Source organism: Lygodium microphyllum, chromosome 1, assembly GCF_053477565.2.
Source record: "Lygodium microphyllum isolate KBCC chromosome 1, Lygodium_microphyllum_v1.1.10, whole genome shotgun sequence".
Classification (NCBI taxonomy): Eukaryota; Viridiplantae; Streptophyta; class Polypodiopsida; order Schizaeales; family Lygodiaceae; genus Lygodium; species Lygodium microphyllum.
Genome location: NC_141135.1, coordinates 149,655,310 through 149,681,066, shown reverse-complemented (window position 1 = coordinate 149,681,066; position 25,757 = coordinate 149,655,310). Strand labels below are relative to the sequence as shown.

Here is a 25,757-nt window from a genome sequence, read left to right as displayed (position 1 = left end):
CGTTCACTCCTTTATAAAGGGCATCCCAAGATTAAACTTGAGCTAAGGAAGCAGCCACTGAAAAAATGCTCATGAAAAACTTTTTTATCAATGATAAAAATAAACACAATTTCCCAAAGCAACCTATTTTTATATTTAAAATCAATATGAAATGTTGGTTTTATAACTATAATACTAAAAAAATACATCAATATTTTTTAGTGTACAACAAAATTCCAACTTGTATTTTAGAACACCAAAATGTCGTTTGTGGTTAGCACTAGTGCACAGCTACTTTCAATATGCAACTCAAAAATCACAAGATATATGGATGGCAATCCAACTACTAATGACATGTATAGGTATGCAACTATTGGCTTGATGTATATTATTCTTTGGATTTGAATTCAATCAAAAAAAATTTAAGCAATGCAAATGCCAAGCAACCCCACTTGCATCTCTCCCTCTAAACATCACGAATTTACATGTGGACATCAAGATTCTATGAAGAAAATATCACACTTTTCTTGAATGATGAAGACAAGCCACACATAACAAGCTTGCATATTTCATATTTAAACAAATGAGGTAATTATATTCAGCCTCACTCCATTGAGATCATGTCCCTCAAAGCCCTCACACATGAGGTACCATGGTAAATAGCAAGTGAATCATTTCATATGTGGCATAATGATGTGGCCACAATATAAGATTCCCACACCTTAGTTGAACTATGGTATCCCTGCAAAACTATGGAGAGAAGGTGTATTATAAGGGTCTTACCATTGTAAGATTGGTAACCTTATTCGTCTTTGCCAATAACTTTTTTATGAGTATAAACTAAGATTCATGTGTGCGCAAGTTGCTTAGGGAGACATGGTTGATAAAAAGTTGGACACTAGCCTTTTGCCATGGTAGCTCATGTGCAAGGGTCATCGTGCCAAGCAGCTTGGTAGTTAGCTTCAATGCCTTCAACGACCCTTCTACCTCTCGCACCACGGTGGTTGGCTGACAGTCTCCAACAACTCTTTCAAACTGACCATCTTGAAGGTCGACCATTTCAGTTTTTGCCACAACCTCATTCACTTTCAAATCATTCCAAGCAAATACAAGCCCTCCCTCGCTATCTTGGTCCTCCACAACAAAAGCCCTCACTTTTACTCTTCTTTTCCATTGATTTTTTAAACTTCTCCCCCACTTTCAATATCTGTAGCTTCTTTTGCTTGCTCTTGTTTTTTCTCTTTCTTTTGTGCCTCTATTTTCTTCTTCCTCGTATGCATGTTCAAGCTCTGTCCTTGCACCGCTGTATTGCGAGATTGGTTAGTATCAAAACCATGCAGATTGTGTTTAGCTTTTAGCAAGTTGGATTTTGTTATGCCTTTCGGGTGTGTGTGTTTTTTTTTTTGGTGCTGGGGGCGGGGCGGTTTATGTTAGCAGGTTCAACACATTGCTTCATGGGAGAGCTAACACATGGCCTTACGAGAGGGCTTTCAAAAACATCATTCCAGGCAAACATGTTTTCGTTAAAAATGCATATGCCATCGTCTGAGATCAAAATCACCATGGCTTTATGATATTACCCCGAACGTGAGGTACGATGGCGAAAACGCATCACGAAAACCCAATGGATCTCACTTTTCCGCAATGTCTTGGCAAAGCCCAAACGGAGGGGGAAAAGAATCACTTCTTCGTAAAGCTCTAACAGCCGAGTAACCACAACATTACGCGATGAAAATTCACCATGTGCGTGCGAGCCAGAACGCGTAGTGCATTAACAGTCATCTCGTTTCCATCATCGTACTTCATGTGCGTGGGGTATCATGGAAGCTTTAGGGTTTAGCCATGCAACCGAGAAGTACAATGTTTGCTTGAATAATCTCACAAGAAACTTCAAGACAAATCTCTCCCCTCTATGGCCCAAGTGCGTGCAAATTTGCAAGCTTTAAGGGCCTTTTGGGACTGATCTTTCGCTTCCTTACGTACAATTAATGCATGCCCAATGTCGATTCGCATCGTCAAGGCATAGAGATATACTGAAACAATGACATGCCTTTGTGACTGAAGCTTACACGAAAGAGGAAGGTGTTAGTAGTTACGGATGCCAATGGCCAGAGTATTTGTATTTGCCTGACCCCTTATGAGGTACTTTAGGGTGTATGCTTTAAGCGTTTCAGGATAGTGCAGCCCCATGCCTGGGGCTACGGCTTTTTAACAGCATACACCAGATAAAAGTCAAACTGGAAAAGGAGAACAGAAAAGCAACGCCCAACAGTATCCTTGTTTCACTGACCCAGTCATATTGTAGGTTAGCCTTGCCTAGATGCTTCCTTGCTGTCATAGCTACACCACTTGAAGTAGATAATTGACCATTTTCATCTCTCCAGGTTTTTCTTGCAGTAGGTAAAGACTTGAAGACTTTTTCAGATTCAATAGCTACGGTGATAAAGGCCATGGACCAGTTCCTGACAGTACTCTGCATAAATACCATCAAACAAGTTTGCTGCCCGTCTATTAGTAGCCTACAAACAATGTCTTCAGATATGCAGCAGTAAAAATAGAAACTTACTAGCAAAACCAGCTGTCAGTTTTAAGTATCACGATTTGCCAAAACATAAAAATTGGTCAGTACAATAGCCGCTTACTTCAAAGAGTGAGGGGTCAGTTGGATTAAACATGCGGAAGCAATCTTCGTTCGAAGCTCCTGGATCTCCATATACCTGTTCAGTAAACACCCAACATTTTACCGGTAATAATCCCTATAAGCACGTATGAACTAAGGGATATAAGCACAGCATGTCAGCTAATGAGCATGATCTCCAACAGAAAGCTAGAAGTATCAATCACTGACATTGACTTTGAGCTCCTAATCATGAGACATTGTGCCAAAACCAGGCACATGACAGGGAATAAAAAGGAGAAGGAAGAAATGGAGGCAGAAGAATCATCCCTTTGCCTCCACTCAAGCAGGGAAGGACACAGGAGGGGTGCAGAATGCAAAGCTGAATGAGAGAGCACAGAAGGGTCTGCAAGGAGTCACAGACATACATTTACATTCTGCTTGTACAACAACTCTTATTTTGTAAAGTAAGATTGGTGTTAGTTGTCATAACAAGGAAGTTCTGCCCTTTCGCTGCAGGGAATGCATCAGAGATCTAGCATTGGCCACATCACTTACTGAAATATGGGACCTAAAGCCATGGCATGGCAGCATAGGTACCAGTATGTTAGCAAAGGACCACAAAGCTGAGAATCAAACCTTGTAATGGTGGCAGATCATTATTACCTCAAAAGTGAATGCTAAAGGAACTCCTAAAGCCTTGTACATATAGTCTGTTGCGGTACCATGGGCAAGATACCTGCAAAACAAGGAACTTCCCAAGGTCAATTTCTCTGAATTGATTAAAGACTTAAATATCCAGAAAAAAAGAACATGACGTAAAGATTTCTTTAGTCAGCCGGACGAGCTTGGATTCTCACCCAACTGAGCCACCCCCAGGTCCAATGACACAGCTATTATTACAATGCAGACGATTCAGCATTTGCAAAAGTGGCTTCATATGCTTTGTAACTGATGGATCTGGCAGTTCATGCTTGTAATCGTAAGGCATAAACATGGCCTGACATTTGCAAAATACTTGCTTATCATATTGCAACTTTCAATTTGCAAACAACTAGAATGAGCTCTTTAAGCTATTTCAAATGAGCACAACCAAAAAATTTCAAGAGAATGCAGAGGCTCATTGATGCACAGATACCAAAAGCATAACCATCAGACAGTAAAATCAAACAAGGTTCGTATCTAAAAACAGTACCCAAATATGATAACTGCATATTCTAGTCAGAATCCATCCTTCTAGCATCAAACATAACTAACTAGATTAAAAACACCGTAGAGCCATTGAATCTCCCTCTACCAAGGAGGAAAGGACTAGCTCGCAGGTCTTCTCACCTTTTCCTAGTCCATTTATTCTCCCCCTAAGATCTCCCCTGGTCACTCTAATGCCTGCCTACATCTGGCCTTCCTGAGAAAAATTGGTGAGGAGAACGAAACGAAACTCATTAGCAACCAACAATACACTGATAATGTAGAGGAAACAATAGTAGATTTTATTCAATAGAGAAAGGGCAACTATGGCTGCCAAGTACAAGTGATGGGCTAATTGGAAATCCCCAATCCAAACCCAAAACTAACACTACAGAGTTCAATCAGCTCTAATATAACAATGCCATGTTGAGAGTATGGGCTACACTCAGCACCACTCTATACTCTCAATAGTACACCACTACAAGGTCTCACTATCCAATGTCACTCTCACAATCTAGGATAGTAGTCAAGTTACATAGAATAATTGATATATCTATTATCTCTGTAGGCTTAGTGAATCTCGAGGAAGCCTTTGGTAGAAGATGCTTCATGATGTGAACAATGAGATGTTGGGAGTATGGGCTACACTCAGCACCACTCTATACTCTTAATAGTACACCACAGTGTCTCACTGTCTACTGTCACTCTCACAATCTAGGATAGTAGTCAAGTTATAGAGAACAGTTTATATATCTCTGCAGGCTAAGTGAATCTCGAGGAGCACTTTGGTAAAAGATGCTTCATGATGTAGGAAACAACTTCACTTCAACTCCATCCTGAGGTAATGGCTGTAGCTCCAATTATTCAGCTCCCTGGGTGGGTAGGTAGGTGCAGTCCACATTTCTGTAGGTAAATGACCAGCTAAATTTGTGGCTGTATAAAATATTCCAAAGATCAAATCTAGAAGTTCCCAACAGTGAAGTTGTAGTAAACAAAGAGAACACTTCATTTTTTTACTGCTTCAAAATAGTTTGATTGAGAGATATCAGCTCTATACAAAGGTAGTAAGCAAAAATTTACTCCTTGATTGAAGGAGACTTTTCCACAATCCAAGCACACACATGTTTTGTACCATCAAAAGTGTGGCCATAAGTCAAATATATGACCATAGACATATTTTTACATTATGTCACCATCATAACATCATCCTTAAAATCAACTTCATATCTTGCCTTTGTGCCTTGGGACAAAGATGTCCCATTGATAAAAAGCGTGTATGCTAATCAGCAATGCCCTGTTAATTAGCTGTCTCCTCTGTGTTAATTAGCAGCAATTTGTTACCTATGCGCTAATTAGTAGTTGGGTGCTTGTGTGCTAAACCACAAGTATTATTCACACCCTAGTGAAGAGATTGTGTGAACTTGCACACTTTTAACACCTTCCCTCATGTTCACCAACATCTCTGAATACAATCCTTTTGCTTCTCGTTTCTTGCATATTAATTAACAAATTTCTATATGCTAGTTAACAATGCTTGAAACTAGGATTTCTTCTTGGCAATGGTGGCAGATATCTGACTTGAATTACGACAAATTACAGCAAGCAATAAAATACACAAAACTGAAAATACCCTACCACAATAATCTTGGGCAGTCCACACTTAATTGGCTCCAACAACTAGCACCCCTTGCCATATTTCTTTAACTTGTATTGCTAAAGTTTGAAGTACATAAAGGCATGGACTGATCTCCTTCAAACATTGCCTGTCAAAAGTGACCAGTATCTCTTGGAGTCAATTTGTCCCTTGATTGTCTTACAATGCAAGCACAATTGGGTCTTCAATCTTGTGCATACGGACCACAATACATGGAGAATGGGCTCACCCCTCGAATCAGTTGCAAATTATTGTACTTCAGAGCTGCTACACCAAGTATGGAGCCTTCTGTAATTGGGCATGGATCCCAAAGTGGCTGAGAAACCCTAATTGTTGTTGTAAATTAGGTGTTTCAGCAGCAATTTCTTCAATTGCACACTTCTTGGAGCTGGGAATGGCTGAGAATTGCAAAGGAATGATACGTAAATAAGAGAGGAAGTTGAGAAGAGAAGTTTTTGATTTCTATCACAAGTAGTGGGCTGCATTTGCTGCCACCACCCTCAAGACTGCTCCAAAATCTTGTCGCCTAATTTCTGACAAAATGTTGTTGCCAGCTCGTCCACACCTCCAATGACCTGTTGGTGTTGTAAATTAAGGTGTTTTCGCAGCAATTTCTTCAGTTGCACACCTCTTGGAGCTGGGAATGGCTGAGAATTGCTCAGGGATGATAGTTAGATAAGAGAGGAAGTTGAGGACAGAAGTTTTGATTTCTATCACGGGAAGCGGGCTGAATTTGCTGCTACCACCCTCACGACTGCTCCAAAATGTTGTCACCTAATTTCTAACAAAATATTGTTGCCAGTTGGTCCACACCTCCAGTAACCTATCACCTACAGCCCCTGAGGTTGGTACAGCACTCATCTACAGCCTGAAGGCCTTCTAATGTAGTCGCCAACTGCAGATGGGCCTCCTAGTGGCTGGAAACCTTCTTGGCAGTGGGCACCAACAAAATCTGCGGCCTCTCTTCTGTCTCTCTCAGCTTCAACAATGCAAAAACTGGCTAGAATCAGCTCAGCCAGCCCCAGCATCCCTCTCTCAGCCTTGCATGAGAAAGTTTGCCACTTGCCAGCCTTCTAAATGTAATATCCAGCATTAATTAATTAATTTTCAGAATTCAATTTATGAAGATTAATTAATCATTCCTCCGTCCCTGCCTAATAACTGGTTGGTTCCCATTTACATATGTGTTAACCCTCATGGAATATTTAATTGTTCCAAACATTAATTGGCCTAGGACTAGTTGGTGCCCATTTACATATGTGCTAACCCTCATGGAATATTTAATTGTTCCAAACATCAATTGGCCTAGGACTAGCATTAATTCATTAATTAACTAATGTCTAGTCCCCAATGTCACCACTCAACATTTTAATGGCTCAATTAAAGGCAAATAACACCAGATACCCACAAGTACCTGTCCAACATAACTTTACACAACTTTTGCCAATGTCACCCCACTGCTCACTTGGGGTACTTGCGCCGTCACTGTGTCTTGATTGACGTGCACTTCACATGTGCACCTCTTAATAAGCACACGACTCCTATTAGGGTAGCGTAGCTATGATCTCCTATAGGTTCATGTAAGCAGTCTTCCATTGACCATGTACCTCTTGATACTCATGTTTATCTTTCTCGTGAAGAGCTATCTTTGCCTTTTCTTACACAAGCTAGAGTGTGACATCCGTCAATTGACCATTGATTTCTGCTAGTTTTTTCATTACTATTCCATTTCTACCTCCTTAGCCTCAAGTGCTGAGTCACTCTCTCTGAATTCAGCTTGAAGCTCCTATATCTGCTCATTTGATTGCACAATAAACTTCCTATAGGCTTCAATTGCCTATGTACTAAACCGAAATAAGTATTCACACCTTAGTAAAGAGAATGTGTGAACTTGCACACTTTAACACTTTTAGATATACCAAGGTACTATGCTGTTGATAATCTCCGATCACTTGCTAATATAATACTCTTATCTGTGAAAAGTCTAGAGTGCTTGTAAGACCCATCAAGTTTTTGGAAACTCTGATGACCATATTGCCAAGATGATCCGTATATGATAATGTTAGCTTCAAGTAGACAACCATGCACCTGATGATGGGAGTCAGCATAGCAGTTCAACTTATCCCTCTATACCTACTTTCCCATTTGTTTACACATACTCCCCATTAAAAAATCAGACCCAAAGAACAGTCAAAAGCATATAAATTTGTAAGTAGCACCCAATAACTTCCTTGAAAAGGCTTCAGTCTTTCTTATTTCCATGTGTAAATTGCAAGTGGCTCTTGACATTGCATTTACAAAACTTTTACAAACAAGGGAACATGTACAGGATGTGGATTCTTCACAATGCAAATTCCTCTTCAAGGACTACGGAAATGCCGTAAACATGTTCAAGTAGACCTTCAAGTACTCTTACATCTCTGATATAAGATGTCAACTCTAGAATGAGGATCCACTCCTCAGAGAATCGCCATGAAATAACCTCGACACATGGACACCCATAAAGTATTACTATGGAGAGGACATGAGATAGAGTATTACTACGGAGAGGATAGGAGACAAAGCAAGGACCAGATCTTCCTTTATAACTATTTTGTTAGAAAACCCATGAGCAAATATTATATTGGTACAATATACTTAAATGCATCAAACAGTTGTCCCTCCCCAACAAGATATTACATCAATGATTCATATTGGCAAAGTATCAGGGATCACAATACGGATGTGGTTGCAAGGTTCTGATCACCACAAAGTGCTCATACAAGGTGTGGACTTCTCATACAACTTCAAATGACAAACCCTCAATATGAACAGACTGAATCCATGGTTCAAGACAGATGATCCTATACATGGGTTACTAGCTTTTACATTTACAGCATTTCTTTGAGACAAAACTCATGATAGGTATATCTTAGTCAGCTCACAGGATCAGTACAAGACCAAGGTACTTCAATTGATAGATCAGGACTGCAAGAACTCCGCTTGAACTTTCCCACTTGTGAAATCTACTCAAGAAAACCCACTCCAACACCCAGAACTTAGCCTTTGAAGTAACAAAATACTAGAGGCAAGCAGCCTCCTGACAGTACAATATTCAACTCATACAATCTTCCTTTTTCAGGGTGCTAACCAACTGAACTATTAGCCTTCTTACTCATGTCTTTCGTGCTTTGAAATGAGTTAGCAAAAGATCTCTTGACTGCCCATAAGTAGAGGATGCAAATATTGACACACACTTGTAAAACCACAGTTCAACCATATAGAGCTTCTTCAAAGTCAAAGGAAGATCTGGCCAGCAGCCTTTCAGTGTCTTCAGGAGGCTGATAGCTTCATTTTGAGCCTGGCATGGTTGTCAAAGTCCTTCCTTGGTTGGACTTGCAGCAACCTGGAGCCTTGTCTTGATAGCACTTCAGTTCTCATTCTCTTACTCACCTCAACAGCCCCAACCCATTGTCAAATGATTACAGAAAGCTCTCACAGTTTGAGAGAATAGAAGGGAAAAAGACAGCCCAACTGATTATACAGTTTACTCCAAATGGAAGGGAGGAGGAGGATAACAACAGCCCATACCCATTGTTGCATCATGGGGAGAGAGGGAAGAGACAATAGCCTTGTTGTACAATAATGGTATTACCCCCCCCACCTTCCCTCATTGCAAATCTCAATACCAATTTATAGTGTTGTTGGAGTACTCTATTCTCAGAGTGATCATACTGCACTTGTCAATCCAACCTGCCACAACCACACACTGCCTGTCCTCCATGCCAAGTACCCAGCTCATTTCCATGTGTCAAAACCCTCACAAGGTTGCCAATTCAGTCCAGGCTTCAAATCAATTGTCAAAAATGCCAACTATGGCAGTCATGAACCTTCAAGACCAGGTGCAGCTGCTATGTGAGCAGGTTGATATGTTTCCCACCAATAAGCCTTATATGGCTTTATTAAAATTCTTGTTTTAACCTTATCACAGGCCCCCATTCCATTCTACAAGAGTTAAGCCTTTTTGAGGCTTCTAAAAGACATGTTCTTCTGATAAAACTTCCCAAAGCTTTGATATAATTACATTTTTAACCATTTCATGAGTTCTTATGTAAAAGCCCCCGAGCTTTCTTGCCATAAACAACCATTTAGCTTTTACAATCTCTTTCCATCAAATCTTCTCAAGTTTCTTGGAGTCCTTGATACATCAATTTCTCTAGAAGGGTCAAATGCTCATTATCATCATTTCCCAAAGCTTGTATGACATTCAAAATAGTAACAAGACCTGTCCAACACCAAATGTTACAAGGTTCTTGAATGATCCCAGCTGTGCCCATTCTTGTGCTTTCTAACTATCTATGCAGCTAAGACTACTGAAAAATCATAATGTATGTCATTTACAAAATCCTTTTTGAGATTGGCAAAAAGAGCCCTATTGAAACCGGTCTTCCTCCTCAGATAGGCACTAATTACAGCAAGCATAAAATTCACATAAACTGAAAATGCACACTTTACCACTTTAATTTTAGACATTGGACACCCTGTTGGCCCCAAAACTAGCGTCGTTTGTTGTATTTCTTTATCTTATATTGCAACTAGGAAGAGTACAACTGAAATCCTTTGATCTCCGCCGCTAATCCAAGTGCCTCTTCCTATCAAAACTAACCGGCAAGCCTCTAAACCAATGTGCCCCTGTTTTGCTTAGGTATTGGCATTCACCTTACTCCTTGAAAAGACAAATTCAACCCCAAATCTGATAATGACTCATTGGCCTCTTGAATTCGAATCCTAGGCCCTCAATTTTGAGCATGCATCTCGAGGTGGCTGTCAAACCCTAGTTTCTGCTGTAAATTAGGATTTACAATAGAGATTGACTGAAATCGCTTCCTCTGATGACTCAAACTGCGAGAAAATGCTAAGATAATTTGAGAGATGGCTAGGGGATGTGAGAGAATGCTGTACAAGGAGAAATTTCAAAGTTTCATCGTGAGAAACACTAAAAAGCTATTGCTGCCCTGCTCAAACAGCCATGGAAGTTGTCACCTACAACTTAGGACCACCAGAAAGAGTACTGCCCCCTCTTGTATGCTGTCATCTCCACCAAAAGGTCCTTGGGCTGCTGTCACCTTCTCCTGGAGAGCTCCAAACGACCATCACATGCTGTAGGACTAAACCTTGGTGGCTACAAATCACATCAGCAACCTCTCCTTGCTCTCTAACAACCTCCTTTCTCACAATGGCTAGAATAGACTTCCACTAGCTCTTAAAAATGTTTTTCCCACTTGCATGGGCAAGTTTTGCTAAGTGGCAATCTTCTAATCCCATTTTTCAGCATTATCCAACTTATTTAAATTTCAAAATATTAATTTAATATTTATTCTATTGCTTAAAAAATTAATTCCACTAGCCATTAAATTGGCTAGGTCAATTTATCTTCCAAGTATCCCTAAGCAGTTATTGACCCTTAGAATGACATTAATTAATTAACTAATGCCTAGTCTCCAACATCACCACTGACATTAGTGGCCAATAAATTATTCTAGACCCAAATCTAATATCTGGTGCCACCTAGTACCTGTCAAGCATAACTCATTATAACTTTTGCCTTTGGCACCAAGTGATATATCAGGGTCTTGGGTCCCACATTGTGAAATAATATCACTTGCACCTCACATGTGCAAGTGATATTAGCACATCTGATTAACTTTTAATCAAACGCTAAATACAACAATAAAATTTCACGTCCTCGTAACAAGCCACCCTCTTGAAATCTTTGCAATCATCCTCGATTGCATTGCATTGTGCCAAAGGAAAAGCATACTGCACTAGAATTTTCATAAGGCATTACAGTCACAACATTGGCCATTGTTGTCCAACCATGCCATATACCCTAAACCTACTGAAAATTTCCTACCAGCATATACATAACATAAAATTGAAAATCAGTCCAAAACTATTGCTAGAAACCCATTGGATGTATCCATAACTCCTATTTCTCACATCAGGAGCTCCCCCCCCCTGTCACGTCTGATCGCGCCCACCCAGGTCATTCGCGCCGCCACAAAAGTTGAACCCCCGATGGCTTGCGATTGCCTAGTGTCCCACCTAGCCGTCTGCCCCCCCCCCCCCCCCCCCCCCCCCCCCCCCCCCCCCTCCCGCCCCGACAGTTCGCTCCCCCCCCCCCAAACGAACTCGGCCGCCTGTCATTGCCTATACCCCGCCTACCCCCCGCCATTTCACTTGCCCTACTGTCCCCCCCCGCCCGCCTTGTTGTCCCGCCCCCCCGTCGGCTCTGCTATCCCCCCCCCCCCCCCCCCCTGGCGCGTTGCATCTGTCCGCGATCACGGTTCTATCTGCGGTGTCCAACAATGCTCCCCCCCCTCCCAACTGCCAAAAATAGCTGACTTCCCTCCCCTCCCCTCGCCATTGTTCCCCCCCACCCTCCAATTGCTCCCTCTCCTGTAGCAACTTTCCCCCTCAGGTAGCACTGCAACGTGATTGGTAGTTTTCTCAGAAGGGTTATGCAATGGAAACCTCTGGTCAGACGCTGGTGCACTCAGCGAGTGCCCCCCAGTCAAACACCTTGCGTGTCATTCTCTCTAAGGAGCAGCTTTCAGCCATCCGAGCTATGGAGCAAGAGCTAAAGGAAACAACAATTTATGGTCAGGTAGTAGGGCATTCCTTAGCCAGGGCCCAGCTTCAGGACTGGCTTCATTCCACGCTGCGTATCGGCACAGTGCAGATCGCGGAGGCGGTCCTAATGGGCCAAGGGATCTTCATGGTTAGGCTCAGTTCGGCAGACACAGCTTGCGAGTTACTTATCAGTTCACCATATGCGTCCACGAAGGGGGTCACATACATGGTCCCTTGGTACAGTGGCTTTACTGTGGAGGCATTTGCACTCCACAACAGGTTTCTTCGGCACCCGGTCACCCTTCTCTTCCTCGGCCTGGCGATAGTATCGCTAGTTGGTGGAAGACTTTGGACGGCTCTTCGGCACTGTCCTTCCCACGTCTTTCGCGGATGCAGTGACAGTTGCTGAAGTCCCAAAGGTACGGGTGGCAGTAAAAGAGATCAAGAATATCCCACAGTTCCTAGAGATTAAGGCGGACGGGCACTCCTTTAGGCAGCAAGTCATTGTGACGGGGCAGCCATACAATACCTGCACTGCCACAACTTTGGGCATCAGGCAGCAGTGTGTACGCGTTTCCGAGCCAAGGCAGCTCTGCCGATAGGCCCGTAGGTGGACGCTAATGGCTTCACACGGATCCAAAGATGACAGAGAGGGAGACGACAGGGGGGGTGCAGCCAGCTCCTTAGACCCAACCTCGATAGCAAGAAGCAAGTGGGCAAGCGATACCCCCTTGGCAGAGCACTCCACAGGCCCCCCCCTGCCTGACCCACCCGGCAGGACCATAGCCCCCCACATCCACCACCTACACCACAAACTACCTCACCTAAGATTCCACAGCCCCCACACCTCCCCCCACACACCATGAAATCTCCCCCCCCCCCCCACACCCACCATGCACCTTTGTCCATCCCACCATCCCTCGATCCTTCTCCCCCCCACCACCTCCCCTACCAAGCACCCCCCCTGATCCGCACCCGGTACAAGTAGTCCCCCCTAAATCCACCCCCCTTCTCCCACAGGAGGTGATGAGCCACACACGCCTATATCCTCCTCACACTAGCGGTCTTCCCCCTTTCATACAGCCACTAGCTCATCTGTCCCTGCCACCCGTCACACTTTCTCAAGACAGGCACAGCTGTTGCCACAGGAGTTCTTCCGCAATGGCCCATGGTCCAACTTGAGAGTTGCGGAGAGCGGAGAGTTCCCACTAACTCTGGAGGTGGGGATCTTCATGGTTTGTAAATCAAGGAGGGGCAAGGTTCATCTACTAGCACCACTGGATGGACCAAACTATGCCTTTTTTCTTCAGTTCTCTCGCTCAGGGGAGTGGACGACTACATAGATAGAGGAAGAGTTGAAGAGTCCGGTAGCGGACCATATCTCCCAGTGGATGGGAGAAGAACTAGCATTGTTTGCACAGCAGCGGCCTGGTTGCATGATGGACATTAACTGGTGGGCTTGTGTCGAGATCCCACACTTAAGCAGTATCTTTCGAGCCCCTCCACAGTGGAGAGCTCCGAGGGATTTGATCGAGTGGCCCCAGGCACAAGCGGCCCGTTTCTACCAGTGTACAGAGTCACGACTCTCAACATGGCTAATAGACGCATTGATAGTATCACCTGGAGCATCTATCACCCCTATGGTCCGGCCGAGGGCCACCACGAGGGACTGGAGTTCGCCATCCAGACCGGCGACAAAGCATACTTGCATGCCTCATAGCTTCTCCTCTTCATCAGTAGCCTCCGCATCGAACAGATGCCTGTTCGGTCAGTCACAAGTTTCCCCATGAGCTTACACCTTGCATCCTGGAATGTGAATAGTCTCCACTACAGTGGGGCACGTGGTTCCAGGAAGTTGATTGTTCGGCACGAGCTACATGTAGCATGCCCTTCCCGGCCGGATTGACATCCTACTTCTACAGGAGTATAAGCTAACCCCCACCGAAAACCCAGCAGGTTGGGAAGGTACTTCCAGGCAGCTCGCACACTGATTGGGAGCACGCCATAGGCGGCTACGGCAGGAGTGCAGGCGTATGCACCTCTATCGGCCCAAGTCTCACTGCCTCTGTACGAGACCGCGGGATGATAGTGGCAGGAAGGGTTCTATGGATCGGATTGGATATTGGGGACTCCTGACTTGGAGTTCTCAATGTCTATGCCCCTACAGAGGTTAGGGCACGCAGCAAGTTCTGAGTGGAGATCGCGGATGGACTCCCAGAGGTGGACTCCTGGATCGTTGGAGACTTCAACAACTTGGAGGCTTTGGAGGACCAGCAGGGTAGAGACAGAAACTACCAAGGCATAGCTGGGGAGGAGCAGGAGGCATCGGAGGTCTTTCTACTAGCAGTAGGAGCACACGATGCCTGAAGAGACCCGGCCTTCCACAGGAGGGAGAGGTGGTTGGACTTCTCTTGGGGATATAGGCGGCTAGGTGGGGTCCTGCTAGAGCGGTTGGACAGGTTCTATGTGGGAGAGTGGGAAAGCTCTCGTGGAGGCTAGATTCAGCAGTTGACAGGCACCACATTGTTCGATCATTGCCCAATTCTTGTGACACTTGATCCCCCAGCATCCACTCTAGACACGATCCTGTCGGATCCCTGACTTGATCTATAGGAGGGAGGAGGTGACGAGACAGATAGAGCAGATTTGGACCAGAGAGTGGGACAAGAGGGACCGGATAGTAGAGGAGGTTGCAAAGGTCCTAGCCGAGTCGACCAGAATCTACCAAGAGGTAGCCATACACGCCAAGCAGCAAAGCTGGGAGGAGAAGAGAGCACTCCGGTGGGACCTAGCAGCCATGCAGAGATTATTACAGGAGGCACCAGGGGATTCCACCCTCCACGCACAGGAGATACGCGCGCGAGCAGCCATTGTTGGCCTAGAGGATAGGCGCTTGGAGTTCTCCTTCCAAACCTCAGCAGCCTTCTGGGCGCAGAAGGGAGACACGATGTGCACGGAGTTCTTCTAGGTGCACCAACCTCGCACCACAGGAGAGCAAAAACGCAGCCTTCGGGATTAATATGGGAGAACTTGTTCTAGCCTAGACGAGGTGATCAAGATTGCCACCGACTATTACACGCGCCTTTTCCAGCAGGAGACAGTTTCAGCTAGAGAACAAAGATATAGACAGCAAGTTTGGGATCACATCCCATCCCTCATCATAAAGGAGATGGAACGCTCCCTCCTAGCCCCCTTCACAGAGAAAAAACTAGAGGAGGCTTTCCATACCAAGATGGGCAAAAATACCTAGGAGAGGATGGCCTCTCTAAGGTCTTCTTCACTACCTACTAGGAAGTGATGAAGGAACCCCTACTGATGGCTTTCCAGGAGATTTTCACTTCAAGACAGATGTCAGGGAGTCTTTCGGCAGGCCTTATTAGTCTTCTCCCCAAAGGGGAAGACCAGTTGGAGCTTTCCCAGTGGAGACCGATCACCTTATTGTTAGTGGCCTATAAGGCACTGGCAAAGATGATTGGTAGGCGACTATGCCTCGTACTTCCAGACATCATCCATGACACACAAATAGGCTTTATCCAGGATAGGAGCATCCTTGACAATGTATTTACCTTCTTTGAGGTGACAAAGTGGGCTCAGCACAGTGGGCAGAGACTGGTCGTACTACTCTTGGATTTCGAGAGAGCTTATGATAGGGTGGACTAGGATTTCCTTGAGGGCACCATGGTGAGGTTTGGATTTCCCCAAGTTTGAATTCCCGGGGTCTCTACACTTTACAGATCGACCACCAACAGGGTTCTCATAGATGAAAGGCGAGGGGAGGAGTTTTGGCTAGAGAGATCGGTTCGACAGGGTTACCCTAGCCCCATACCTGTTTCTCCTCTTTGCAGAGGCGATGTCTCACTTCCTCAGGTCACATGCGAGTGGATTACGCGGCCTCCGACTTCCAGTGAGAGAGGAGACTGAGTTGTTAGATTCAGAGTATGCAAATGATATAGCGCTCTACATAGAGGATGATAAGTTTATGCTAGAGAGAGTGAGGTTGGCTCTTGATGTGTTCTGTTCTGCAGCGGGAGCGAAAATCAACTGGTGAAAGTCGGTTGGTTTCCTCACGGACCCGGACTCTAGCACGGAGTGGGGCATCCATCTGGGATTTAGATAGGTGAGCAGAGGACAGTCCGTCCGGTACCTAGGGTTCTAGGTGGGACTTGACATCACTCCTGCCCAGCAATTTCTTTCTGTCTTTGATTCTATTCGGAGGAAACTAACCTATTGGATCACGGCCTGCCTTGTGTTGCTTCTCCTCATCATGCATAGTGCAACTTTGCCACCTAGTGTGGAACTTCCTTTGGTTAGGATCAAATGGTTCCAGGGATTCCAGGGCCAAGGTGGCGTGGGCGACCATCATACAGCATCGGTTAGAGGGAGGACTTAGGATCATAGACCCAGAGTATCAAAGTATGGCCCTCTTGAGCAAGCTAGTTGTCCGCAACCTCACACCAGGCGAGCAGACCTAGAAGGTCTTATTGCAGAAGGGACTCCAGGGTTGTAAACCAAGGCTTGGCAGAGAGTGGAGGCCGTTCCTGAGATGGATCTTCACATCAGCCCGAATTACCACCCCCCCCCCCCCCCAGATCACCTTTCCTACGCAGCTTACTCCGCATGTGGCAGGGCCTCCGTAAGGCCCTAAACTAGAGCCCCCCAGGCTGCTAGGAGAAGATAGACCGTCAGCTGGTGATTTGGAACCCCCAGGTCAAAGATCGGGTTGGGACACAAATCGGCGAGCGCCCTCACATCCAACGGGCTGGTTGGGAGGCCGGCCCCCGGCTCGTATCATCAAGACATGTGGCGGGAGGTGTATAGGATGGCAAACGAGGAGGTGCTGCAGCGAGCATTAGGCTACCAGAGAGGAGTGGAGTTCAGGAGAAGTGAGATAGACATAGCAATACCTCTCGAGTGGCTTGCTCCCCTAATACGAGAGCCGATAGAGCTTGGGGAGGTATGGGCAGCTAGGTTTTCACCAACAGGCATCCCCCTATAGGTGGCAGGCAGAGTGGGCGGCGCCCTGCAAGGGACTTTCTTCGCTGTTCAAGAGGGGTGCGTCTGGCCCTTGACAGAGGGCAACAGGATGAGAGGATTGCCACCCTTTCGTGGAAGAGGATTCGGATAGTGGACCTTCAGGGAAAGACATGGTGACTGGACCCCTATGTTTTATGGAAGGGGCTCAGGAAGTAGCGCCTTTGGATCTGAGAGGACAGACCACTTGATGAGCTGGAGTGGACCCACGAGAGTGGCTATGGCCGACCACAACGGTCGCCAAGAAGCCATCTAGATTCCTGGAGTACACTGCTAGGATTGGTAGACACATATTGATGCAGGAGGATATGGATTGGACACCATCACGTAGCAGGCACTAGGCGAAGCACAGTATCATAGTGTCTTTCCGATAGACCTTCTAGCGTCGCCTATAGGATAGCTCGAGGCCGAGAAGGGTGTCGTATTTCTTATCACTGGTGGCACATGGAGGCTTGGCGGTGGGAAGTCGGCTTGCCCAAATGCATGAGGGAGGTTGTAAGCGCTACACACAACAGTCTCTGGAAACACCGAAGCACTGCCTTTGGTCATGTGAGGAGGCGCAGCTCATGTGGAGAGGAGCATACCGCATCCTTTGCCGTATAGTACCCAGCCTTGAATGTATCTCATGGGGAGCTTTCTGTTGGCAGGCAATCAACTAGGGCCGTCACCTTTTGTATGAGACCGGGATGCAAGACACAATATTCATTATCGAGACAGGGTCGTGCGCAATGGTCGATTCAGAGGCTCTACCCATCCACCAGGTACTGGAACCCACAGTAGACCGCTCGGAGGTATGGGAGATCATAGGGAGTCTAATTGGATGGCATATCTGGAAGGCGCAGTGTCAGACAACTTTCGGCGGAGAGAGAATCTTAATACAGGAGACCTTAGCAAAGCTCTGGACCTCCATCATCCACTCCCTCCGCAGCCGATGGGACCAAGTGCAGGGCGAGTCCAGGGCGAGTTAGGAGCTCCGTTGTCATTTCATACGCACTTGGGGTGGCCAAGACCTATTCTTCATGATGCAGGCAGGTAGCCCCAATTGGCGATACACACCCCCCCTTCCCCCCCCCCCCCCCCCCCATGGCTTCTTGCCCCCGTTCCCACTAGACCGCCTTGAGAGGCTTGTATACATAATGTAATTATGACTTTGCATCAGCTCCAGCTAGTCTGTTGGGCGTGAGCACCTCATTATAATCAGTTTTTTTGAGTAATATAATCAACCACATTTTACTTGCAAAAAAAACTCATATTTCTCAACTATTCTAACTTAACAGCCATAATAAAGCATAAGCTCAGCATAAACCATGGCTAAAACTATCAATGGCATTTATTGGCATGCTGTCCATGGAACCAACTATAGACCATTGAAACTAAGCATAATCTAATCATGAATTGATCACTTGCTAATATGAGAACTAATCACAAAGTATTGCAAATGTGATCCCAAACTAATCGCAAACTAATTGCAAAAACTGATCAGTAACTAACGAAAAACTGATGCAAACCTAAACCTAAAAGTGACTACAAATGGTTCTCAAACAGATCAAAAACTGAGCTGAAATTGATCAGAATATGATCTCGAAACTAAGACAAAAGATCATTTGAACTAATGCAAAAGTATAGTTTCAATAGCCACATGAAACTCATACTCATTTGCATATATATCAAAGTGACTAGTACACTGAGTTGTGACCTCATGATAGACATCCTGTCACACAACAAACTTGGATGCATGCTGAATACATCCAAGATTCACTACATACAAGAGTTGTTCCCCAACTGGCGGAGTGAAAGTGCTACCTCCCCCTTGAGCATCAAGCAATGCTTCGGAACCTTGCTCTATTGAACCTAACTGAGCCCAAACCAAAGTTGGTGCTAACTGAAAGGCATCTCAGTAAAGTTGCAACAACAAAGGATGGTCTACCAAGTCATCCACTTTGCATCTATGGTGAAACAATATTGAAGCTTCAGCAAGGAACATATGGAAACTTTACCTCTAACTTTACTTACCTCGAAACCTCCACTAGGTTATAGGTCTTTTTTTCCCTTAAGCATCGCAATACTTTATACTTTCACATTGCTACAATTCCAACTTGATTAATATGAAACATTGCGTCTAATTGACTAGGCCCTCATGTGTACCTGACATCCTAGGAGCACTAAATACATTAGGAAACATTCTTGTTTGCATACTTTGGACCATTGCAATGTGACTATGCATGGAAATTTCCATATTACTAGCCATACCAAGATACATTTTGCCATACATTGCATGCATTACTAGCTGCATTTTTCCTCATGCGAGCACTATATGGAGCATTTCCATAATCAATATTAATGCCATGAGTCCCAAACACAATGGGCTGCATATATATATTGCCAAACTTGTCACTTTGTGCTCCAACCTCATGCCAACATTGCTATATATGAGGTTATGCATCTTATCAGCCATACCTGGCTACATTGAGTCTTGCACACCATGCATTGGTTGTTGCATACCATAAGAAGTTGTGCCATACATCCCAGTATGTAGTCCCCAACCCATCATAGCATGGAAACTAGTGCCACCACCAAAGTATCCTGGCTCCCCCATAATTGCATGCATATCTTGCTATCCAAAAAACATTGGATTGGCACTTCCAAGTTGGCATTGCATATGCATCAATTATCCCACTCGCATCATTTGCTTATGCTCACTACCAACGTTTCGAACATCATGCTATTGTATTGGCTCTTCCTTCGGTGCATCTTGCTATCTCAAAGCTCTTGAAGATGATTTTCTCTTCTTCCCTTTGTTGCCCTCCTTTAAAGGGTTCAAAAAGTGCATGAACTGAGGATCATTTGTCAATTGCACAAACATTTCAACTGCTGTCCTCGGTTGATCTTTCAACTCATCACATCAAATTCCTCTTCCTCTTGTTGATGATCAACTTCTAAAGACCTAGAAAGACTCACATTTTGATCAACCAACATTATCAGCTTGCTGTCCATGCTATGTGCCTTGTCCAAAATCAAGCATTGCATTTTCCCCAACACTTTGTGAATCTTCAGATTGAGAGACATCATCTCTGCTTGATCCCATCTCACTATCTGAAGACATTCTTGTTGTAATGCTCAATTGAATACAATCTCAGTACTAGACCAAAGCTTCTGACCTTCAATCAACTGCTACGGACTAAAACCAGCCTTCCTTCCATACATGGGTGGTAAATCCCTGATTACAACTTAATTACAGCAGCAAACAATAAATGCAAATCTGAATATACAAATTTACCTACTGACCTTGGACAATGCACACCTGATTGGCGCCCCTTTCGGTATTTCTTTGGCTTTAATGAAGAAGAAGTTGATTTACAATGGAAATTTCCCGATCCCCTCCACAATCCAAACTCCCCTTGCTATCCAAAGTGACCAGCAAGTCTTCAATCTAATTTGCCCCTTGATTTGGGCACTTAATTGGCCTTCACCCACTTCATAGACAATGGAAATGCCCTAAATTCAATGGCTGGCTAGTCCTCCACCTGAATTTAGCTGAAATTCACCTTTAGCCTTGAAAAATCCAAGTCTTGGAGCTTCCAATTTCTACCACACTTCTTGAGGCTGCTGCTAAATCTTAAATTCTGTTGTAAATTAGGATTTGTAGTAGAAAAATTTGCAATTTCTTAGCGCTCCAAGGGTCCAAATGCTGAGATTTTCGAAGCAAGGCTGTGAAATGGCTGGGAGATGAGAGAGAAAGCTGTAGAGAGAGAAAATTCAGAGTTTTGTCACGAAAAATGACTGAAAATCAGTCAAATGCAACTGCTACCCTTCCACAACACTATTAAATGATGTCGCCTACAGCTAAGACATCCAAATCAACTATCACCTTATACCTGGGTGCAATCGCCCAGCTGTGGAGGGTCTGAATCTGCAATTGTCTCCTTAAAACTCACTTGTAGTTGGCTACAATGGCTGAAAATAGGCTAGCTATGGCTACAACAAGAATGATCTCATTTTTCCTCTTCTTCAATCTTTTACCAATCTATATGGGCAAATTTGCCAAGTGCCAGTCTTCCCTAATGGTTTTTCCAACATTATCCATTATTAAATATTAATTTTCAATCTTTAATTACTAAAAATCAATCTAATAATTATTTCCATGCCTAGAAAAATAATCTGACTAGCCAATAATCAAATCGGCTAGGCATCTTCCACTCTCAAGTCTCTCTGTGCCATCTTTGACCATTAGATCAGCGTTAGGTACCATTAAGCACCACATCTCTAGTGTCATTCATTTATGGCCAAATGAATGACCTAAGGCAACAATTGACACCAGATACCACCAAGTACTTGTGTACAACATAACTTATAAAAACTTTTGACTCTGACGTCTGGCAATTTTCTCGAGTCTCACGCTCGTAAATTTACTCTAACCCCAGTTGCACCTCACATGTACAACATTTACTTAATCATGTTGCACCTCACAATATTGGTTTTAAAAATACATGTCCTCATGACATGGACCCACCAATTCAAGAGAATTGATGATATCCCAAAGATAAAACCATAAAACCAATCTTCCTCCTCAAATAGGGTGGTAAATAACTTGATTAAGCAGTAATTACAGCAAGTATAAAATTCACCTACACTGAAAATGCACACTATATTACTATAATCTTGGACATTGGACACTCTATTGGTCACAAAATTGATGTCCTTATAGTATTTATTTTATATTATATTGCAAATAGAAGGAATACAAAGATGCTTTGATCTCCTCCACTAATCTAAGTGTCTCTTCCTATCAAAACTAACCAACAAGTCTTCAAACCAAATTGCCCCTTGGTTTGCTTAGGGATTAGCCTTCACCTTACTCCTTGAAAGACAAATTCAATCCCAAATCTGATATTGGTTGGCTAGCCTCTTAAATCTCCCTGAAATTTCTCGATTTCAATTGCTCGAATTCAAGTCCTAAGCCCTCAATTCTAAGCATGCATTCCAAGGTGGTTGTCAAACCCTAACTGATTAAAATCTCTTCGTTTGATAGCTCAAACTGCAAAAAAATGCTAAGATAACTTGAGAGATGGCTAGAGGATAATAGAGAATGCTGTAAAATAAGAAATTTCAGAGTTTCATTGCGAGAAACGCTGAAAAGCTACTGTTGCCCTACTCAAACAGCCATGAAAGCTGTCACCCACAGCTTAGGACCACCAAAAAGATTGCTGCCCTCTCCTGTATGCTATCATCTGTACCAAAAGGACCTTGGGGTACTGTCACCTACTCTTGGAGGGCTTCAAACTACTATCGCATGCTGTAGGACTGATCCCTAGTGGCTACAAATTACATTAGCAATCTCTCCTTGCTCTCTAACAACCTCATTCCCTCTCACAATGGCTAGAATAGACTTTCACTAACCCCTAAAAATGTTTTTTCCACTTGCATGGGCAAGTTTTGTGAAGTGGCAACATTTTAATCCCATTTTTAGCATTATCTACTTTATTTAATAATTATTCTAGTGCTCAAAAAATTAATTTCACCAACCAATAATTAAATTGGCTAGGCCAATTTGTCTTCCAAGTATCCTTGAACAATTATTGATCCTGAGACATGCATTAATTAATTAATAAATGCATGGTCCCTCGAATGTCCCAATGATATTAGCAGCCAATAAATTGGCCTAGGCCCAAACCTGACACCAAGTATCACCTAGCACTTATCAGACATAGCTTATTACAACTTTTGCCTTTGGCACCAACTAATATCTCCCGGTCTTGGATCCCATACTATGAAATAGTTAACTTGCACCTCATATGTGCAAGTGATATTAGCACATTTGATTAACTTTTAATTACATGCTAAGCAAAGCAATAAAATTGTACGTCCTCGTAACACCTATGGAGATATGATAGGGTTTGCGAAAGGAAACATTGAATGTATGACCATGACCAAAGCACAAAGAACTCAAACACAAATACCAAAAAGTAAAACACAAAATACAAATTACGAAGAAAGAGTCTGAATTGAATGAATGAATGTTGTAAATGAATGAAAGAATATACAAGATGCTCAAGGGAGAGCTATCCAATAACCGATGGCTCTCGTGGGAGTGAATTCAAGAAGGCATACATGTGTGACATCCAACAAAGATCTATTTATAGATACAGATTGAGGCTAGGAAGAATTAGGGTAGCTTGCAAATGGGATGGAAGTGAGTGATTGGGAGACCTATTTATAGATGTAGTTCCTCCCAAAGTTTAGATGTTTGCTTATGGGACATATTAACTTTGGTAAATTTTCAATTTTGGGATTGTTTTAATGAGCTAATGAAGATTTAATGTGTAATGGACTCTTTTTAATCTTAACACCCCCTCTCAAGTCCAAAATTGGAACCAAAAAGGGATTGCAAGCTTAACTCAGCCCATAAGACCATGAGGCATTCCACCCCAAAAGCAACCAAGACATTACGCAAAAGATACACGTAAACTACCCAAGGATCTACCAAGACTATAGAGACAATAGTTATCTTAACTCAGGATCCCAGAGGGTCATCCCAAAGAGACCAACGCATCGGACAAAGGGTGCTCATTGGTTGCCCAGTGGCCTACTAGGACCTGCAAAGGTAATGGATCCACTTAGAAGTTGGAACTTGTGATTTTCCTTTTTTGGGATAACTATGCCCACGGGAGGAAGTAAATAGATTGTTAGATCCAACGTCACAAAACGGAAGACTATCCTGATCACCCATCCACAGTGTCAGTGCCAAAGTAAAGGGGTGGGGAAGTATAAAAGAGGTGTGATAATGGAACCATTGATATGTGCAAAAATGCACTAGCTATGGAGGAGAGAGAAAACGAGAGACTATGATAGTGACTGAGGTAAAGCAAGAGAGTAGAGTGTACTTGTGGAATTGAAAAAGTAAAAGTACAAAAGCTCTAACATTCTGTCTATCAATCATGCTATGTTTTGACAAAGGAAGCAACTCTGTTTAGAGTCATTTATTTTTCAATCGGCTTTAGGTGTGTTCACATTGGTTGTCTAGTTTCCAAACCTCTATGCTTCTTTTTCAATGGCCTGAGAATCTCTTCACACGAGTTTGATGAGGCAACCAGTCAATCCAGTAGGCAACTGCATCTTCTCATTATTTTATTGCAATTGGCCACCATTTTGGCACACTCCTAAGTCATGTCGGTCACATATTTCCTTTTCTAGCTACTTATAGCCATTATGTATTGGCTGGTTTTTATTCTACCTTTTAGGTTTTCAGCACACTCCAACATTCGGGATTCTCCTCCGGCTCTGATGCTGCCTTCCGTGACTCCGTCATCAACCTAATCTGGTATCCTCACTAATGCTTTGCTTGTCTACAGGATTAATCAGTCCACCTTTTGTATTCAGTTTTCATTCAAATTCAGTATAGATCTTCTTTCATTACAGTCTTTTTCTTCCCTTCTCTCTTCATGTTTGTGTTCTTCTACCATTCCACAGTCTCATATCCCCATGGATATACTCACTCCAAAAGAAAAAAGTTCAAATTGGTTCTATCACCATTGCATGTCCTAGTAGGCAAGGGAATATAACCATCACCTTTGTAGTCTTCATACGTCCTAGGGCATCTATAAATAGAAGGTTGCCCAGCCATTTTGTTCATCCCTTGTTTTGCAGGTTATCCCAGTTCTTCCCAACCTCCATCCGATAGGCACCTCATTTAGCCTATCGATGTGGTCATCTCCAACTATCACCCTTCGACCAAGGGACTCCTACATGCTGTGTTTTACCCCAACTTGTCAACATCATCATCATCTATAGCATGTCGTTTTTGCAATTATCAACAATTTTCTTCATCACCCTCTACTCCAACTAGTGGTTAGAGCACTCAGGATCTGTCTCCGGTGGACGCCACATATCGATGCCTCCCTCAACCGTCTCCCATGAGAATCATTAGCTATTGAACAGCTTTCCAATTGAGCATCTTGTACACTCTATCCTTCATTTACAACATTTAATTTATTCACTTCAAAGTTGTTCTTCTTTGTTTGTGTTTTTGTGTTTTGCATTTTTCTTTTTTGTGTTTGTGTTTGAGTTCTCTATGTTTCTGTCATGATAGTACACTCATTATTTTCTTTTCCAAACCCTAGCATATCTCCACACATTATACATGCCACTATATGTGGATGTCCTGAAATTCTCTAGCCTAGTTGACATTCTATTGATGAGGAACTTAAACTCCCAAGCAAGTTGTGATCAGGCTGCTATATCTGTATTACTAATGACTCAAGGAATTGGATGTATATGAAGCGGGTTTTCAGCACACTGCCCAAGATGTAGGTCATGTGACTAAGCACATGAGACACTTTCTACTTTGGGCAATGCACATGGATTAGTTATTACTACTGGTTTATCCCGATGGCAAGGTTCAAGTGCATTGACTTATTGGAGCAATAGAGCAAGAGTCAGTACAATAGATTTCCTTACGGCGGGTGAACAATTTCCCCACGAGGGACACTATCCAAGTGCCATCTTGTTGCATGTGCATTCTCATCATGCAACATTCATCTATGCATCTCATTGTGTAGAGTACCCCTAAGGAGATCCGGAGTTGTTTTCACCTATAACTCTCTTACCACAATACCTCCATACCTCTTCACCACTTTCTTACTTCATCACTAACACTCCAGATGGGTGGTTGGGATAGTC

The 25,757-nt window shown here is 43.6% G+C and overlaps 1 protein-coding gene across 4 annotated transcripts in view; it reads right to left on the bottom strand.

Annotated features, from left to right (window-relative positions):
- Positions 1 to 1,733: 1,733 nt before the first annotated feature.
- The window catches only part of LOC148041810 (Zn-dependent exopeptidases superfamily protein), a 129,733-nt gene continuing 105,709 nt past the window's right edge, over positions 1,734 to 25,757 (bottom strand). For 2 of the 4 annotated variants that reach the window (XM_087682691.1, XM_087682707.1), the window contains 4 exons: positions 3,457 to 3,596; positions 3,263 to 3,335; positions 2,622 to 2,696; positions 1,735 to 2,452 (listed from right to left, as the gene is read on the bottom strand). In XM_087682691.1, coding sequence (XP_087538817.1) covers positions 2,150 to 2,452; positions 2,622 to 2,696; positions 3,263 to 3,335; positions 3,457 to 3,596 — 591 coding nt within the window. In that variant the 3' untranslated portion in view covers positions 1,735 to 2,149. Of the gene's footprint in view, positions 2,453 to 2,621; positions 2,697 to 3,262; positions 3,336 to 3,456; positions 3,597 to 25,757 lie in introns of all 4 variants that reach the window. The other 2 variants (XM_087682700.1, XM_087682681.1) reach the window with 2 other exon arrangements.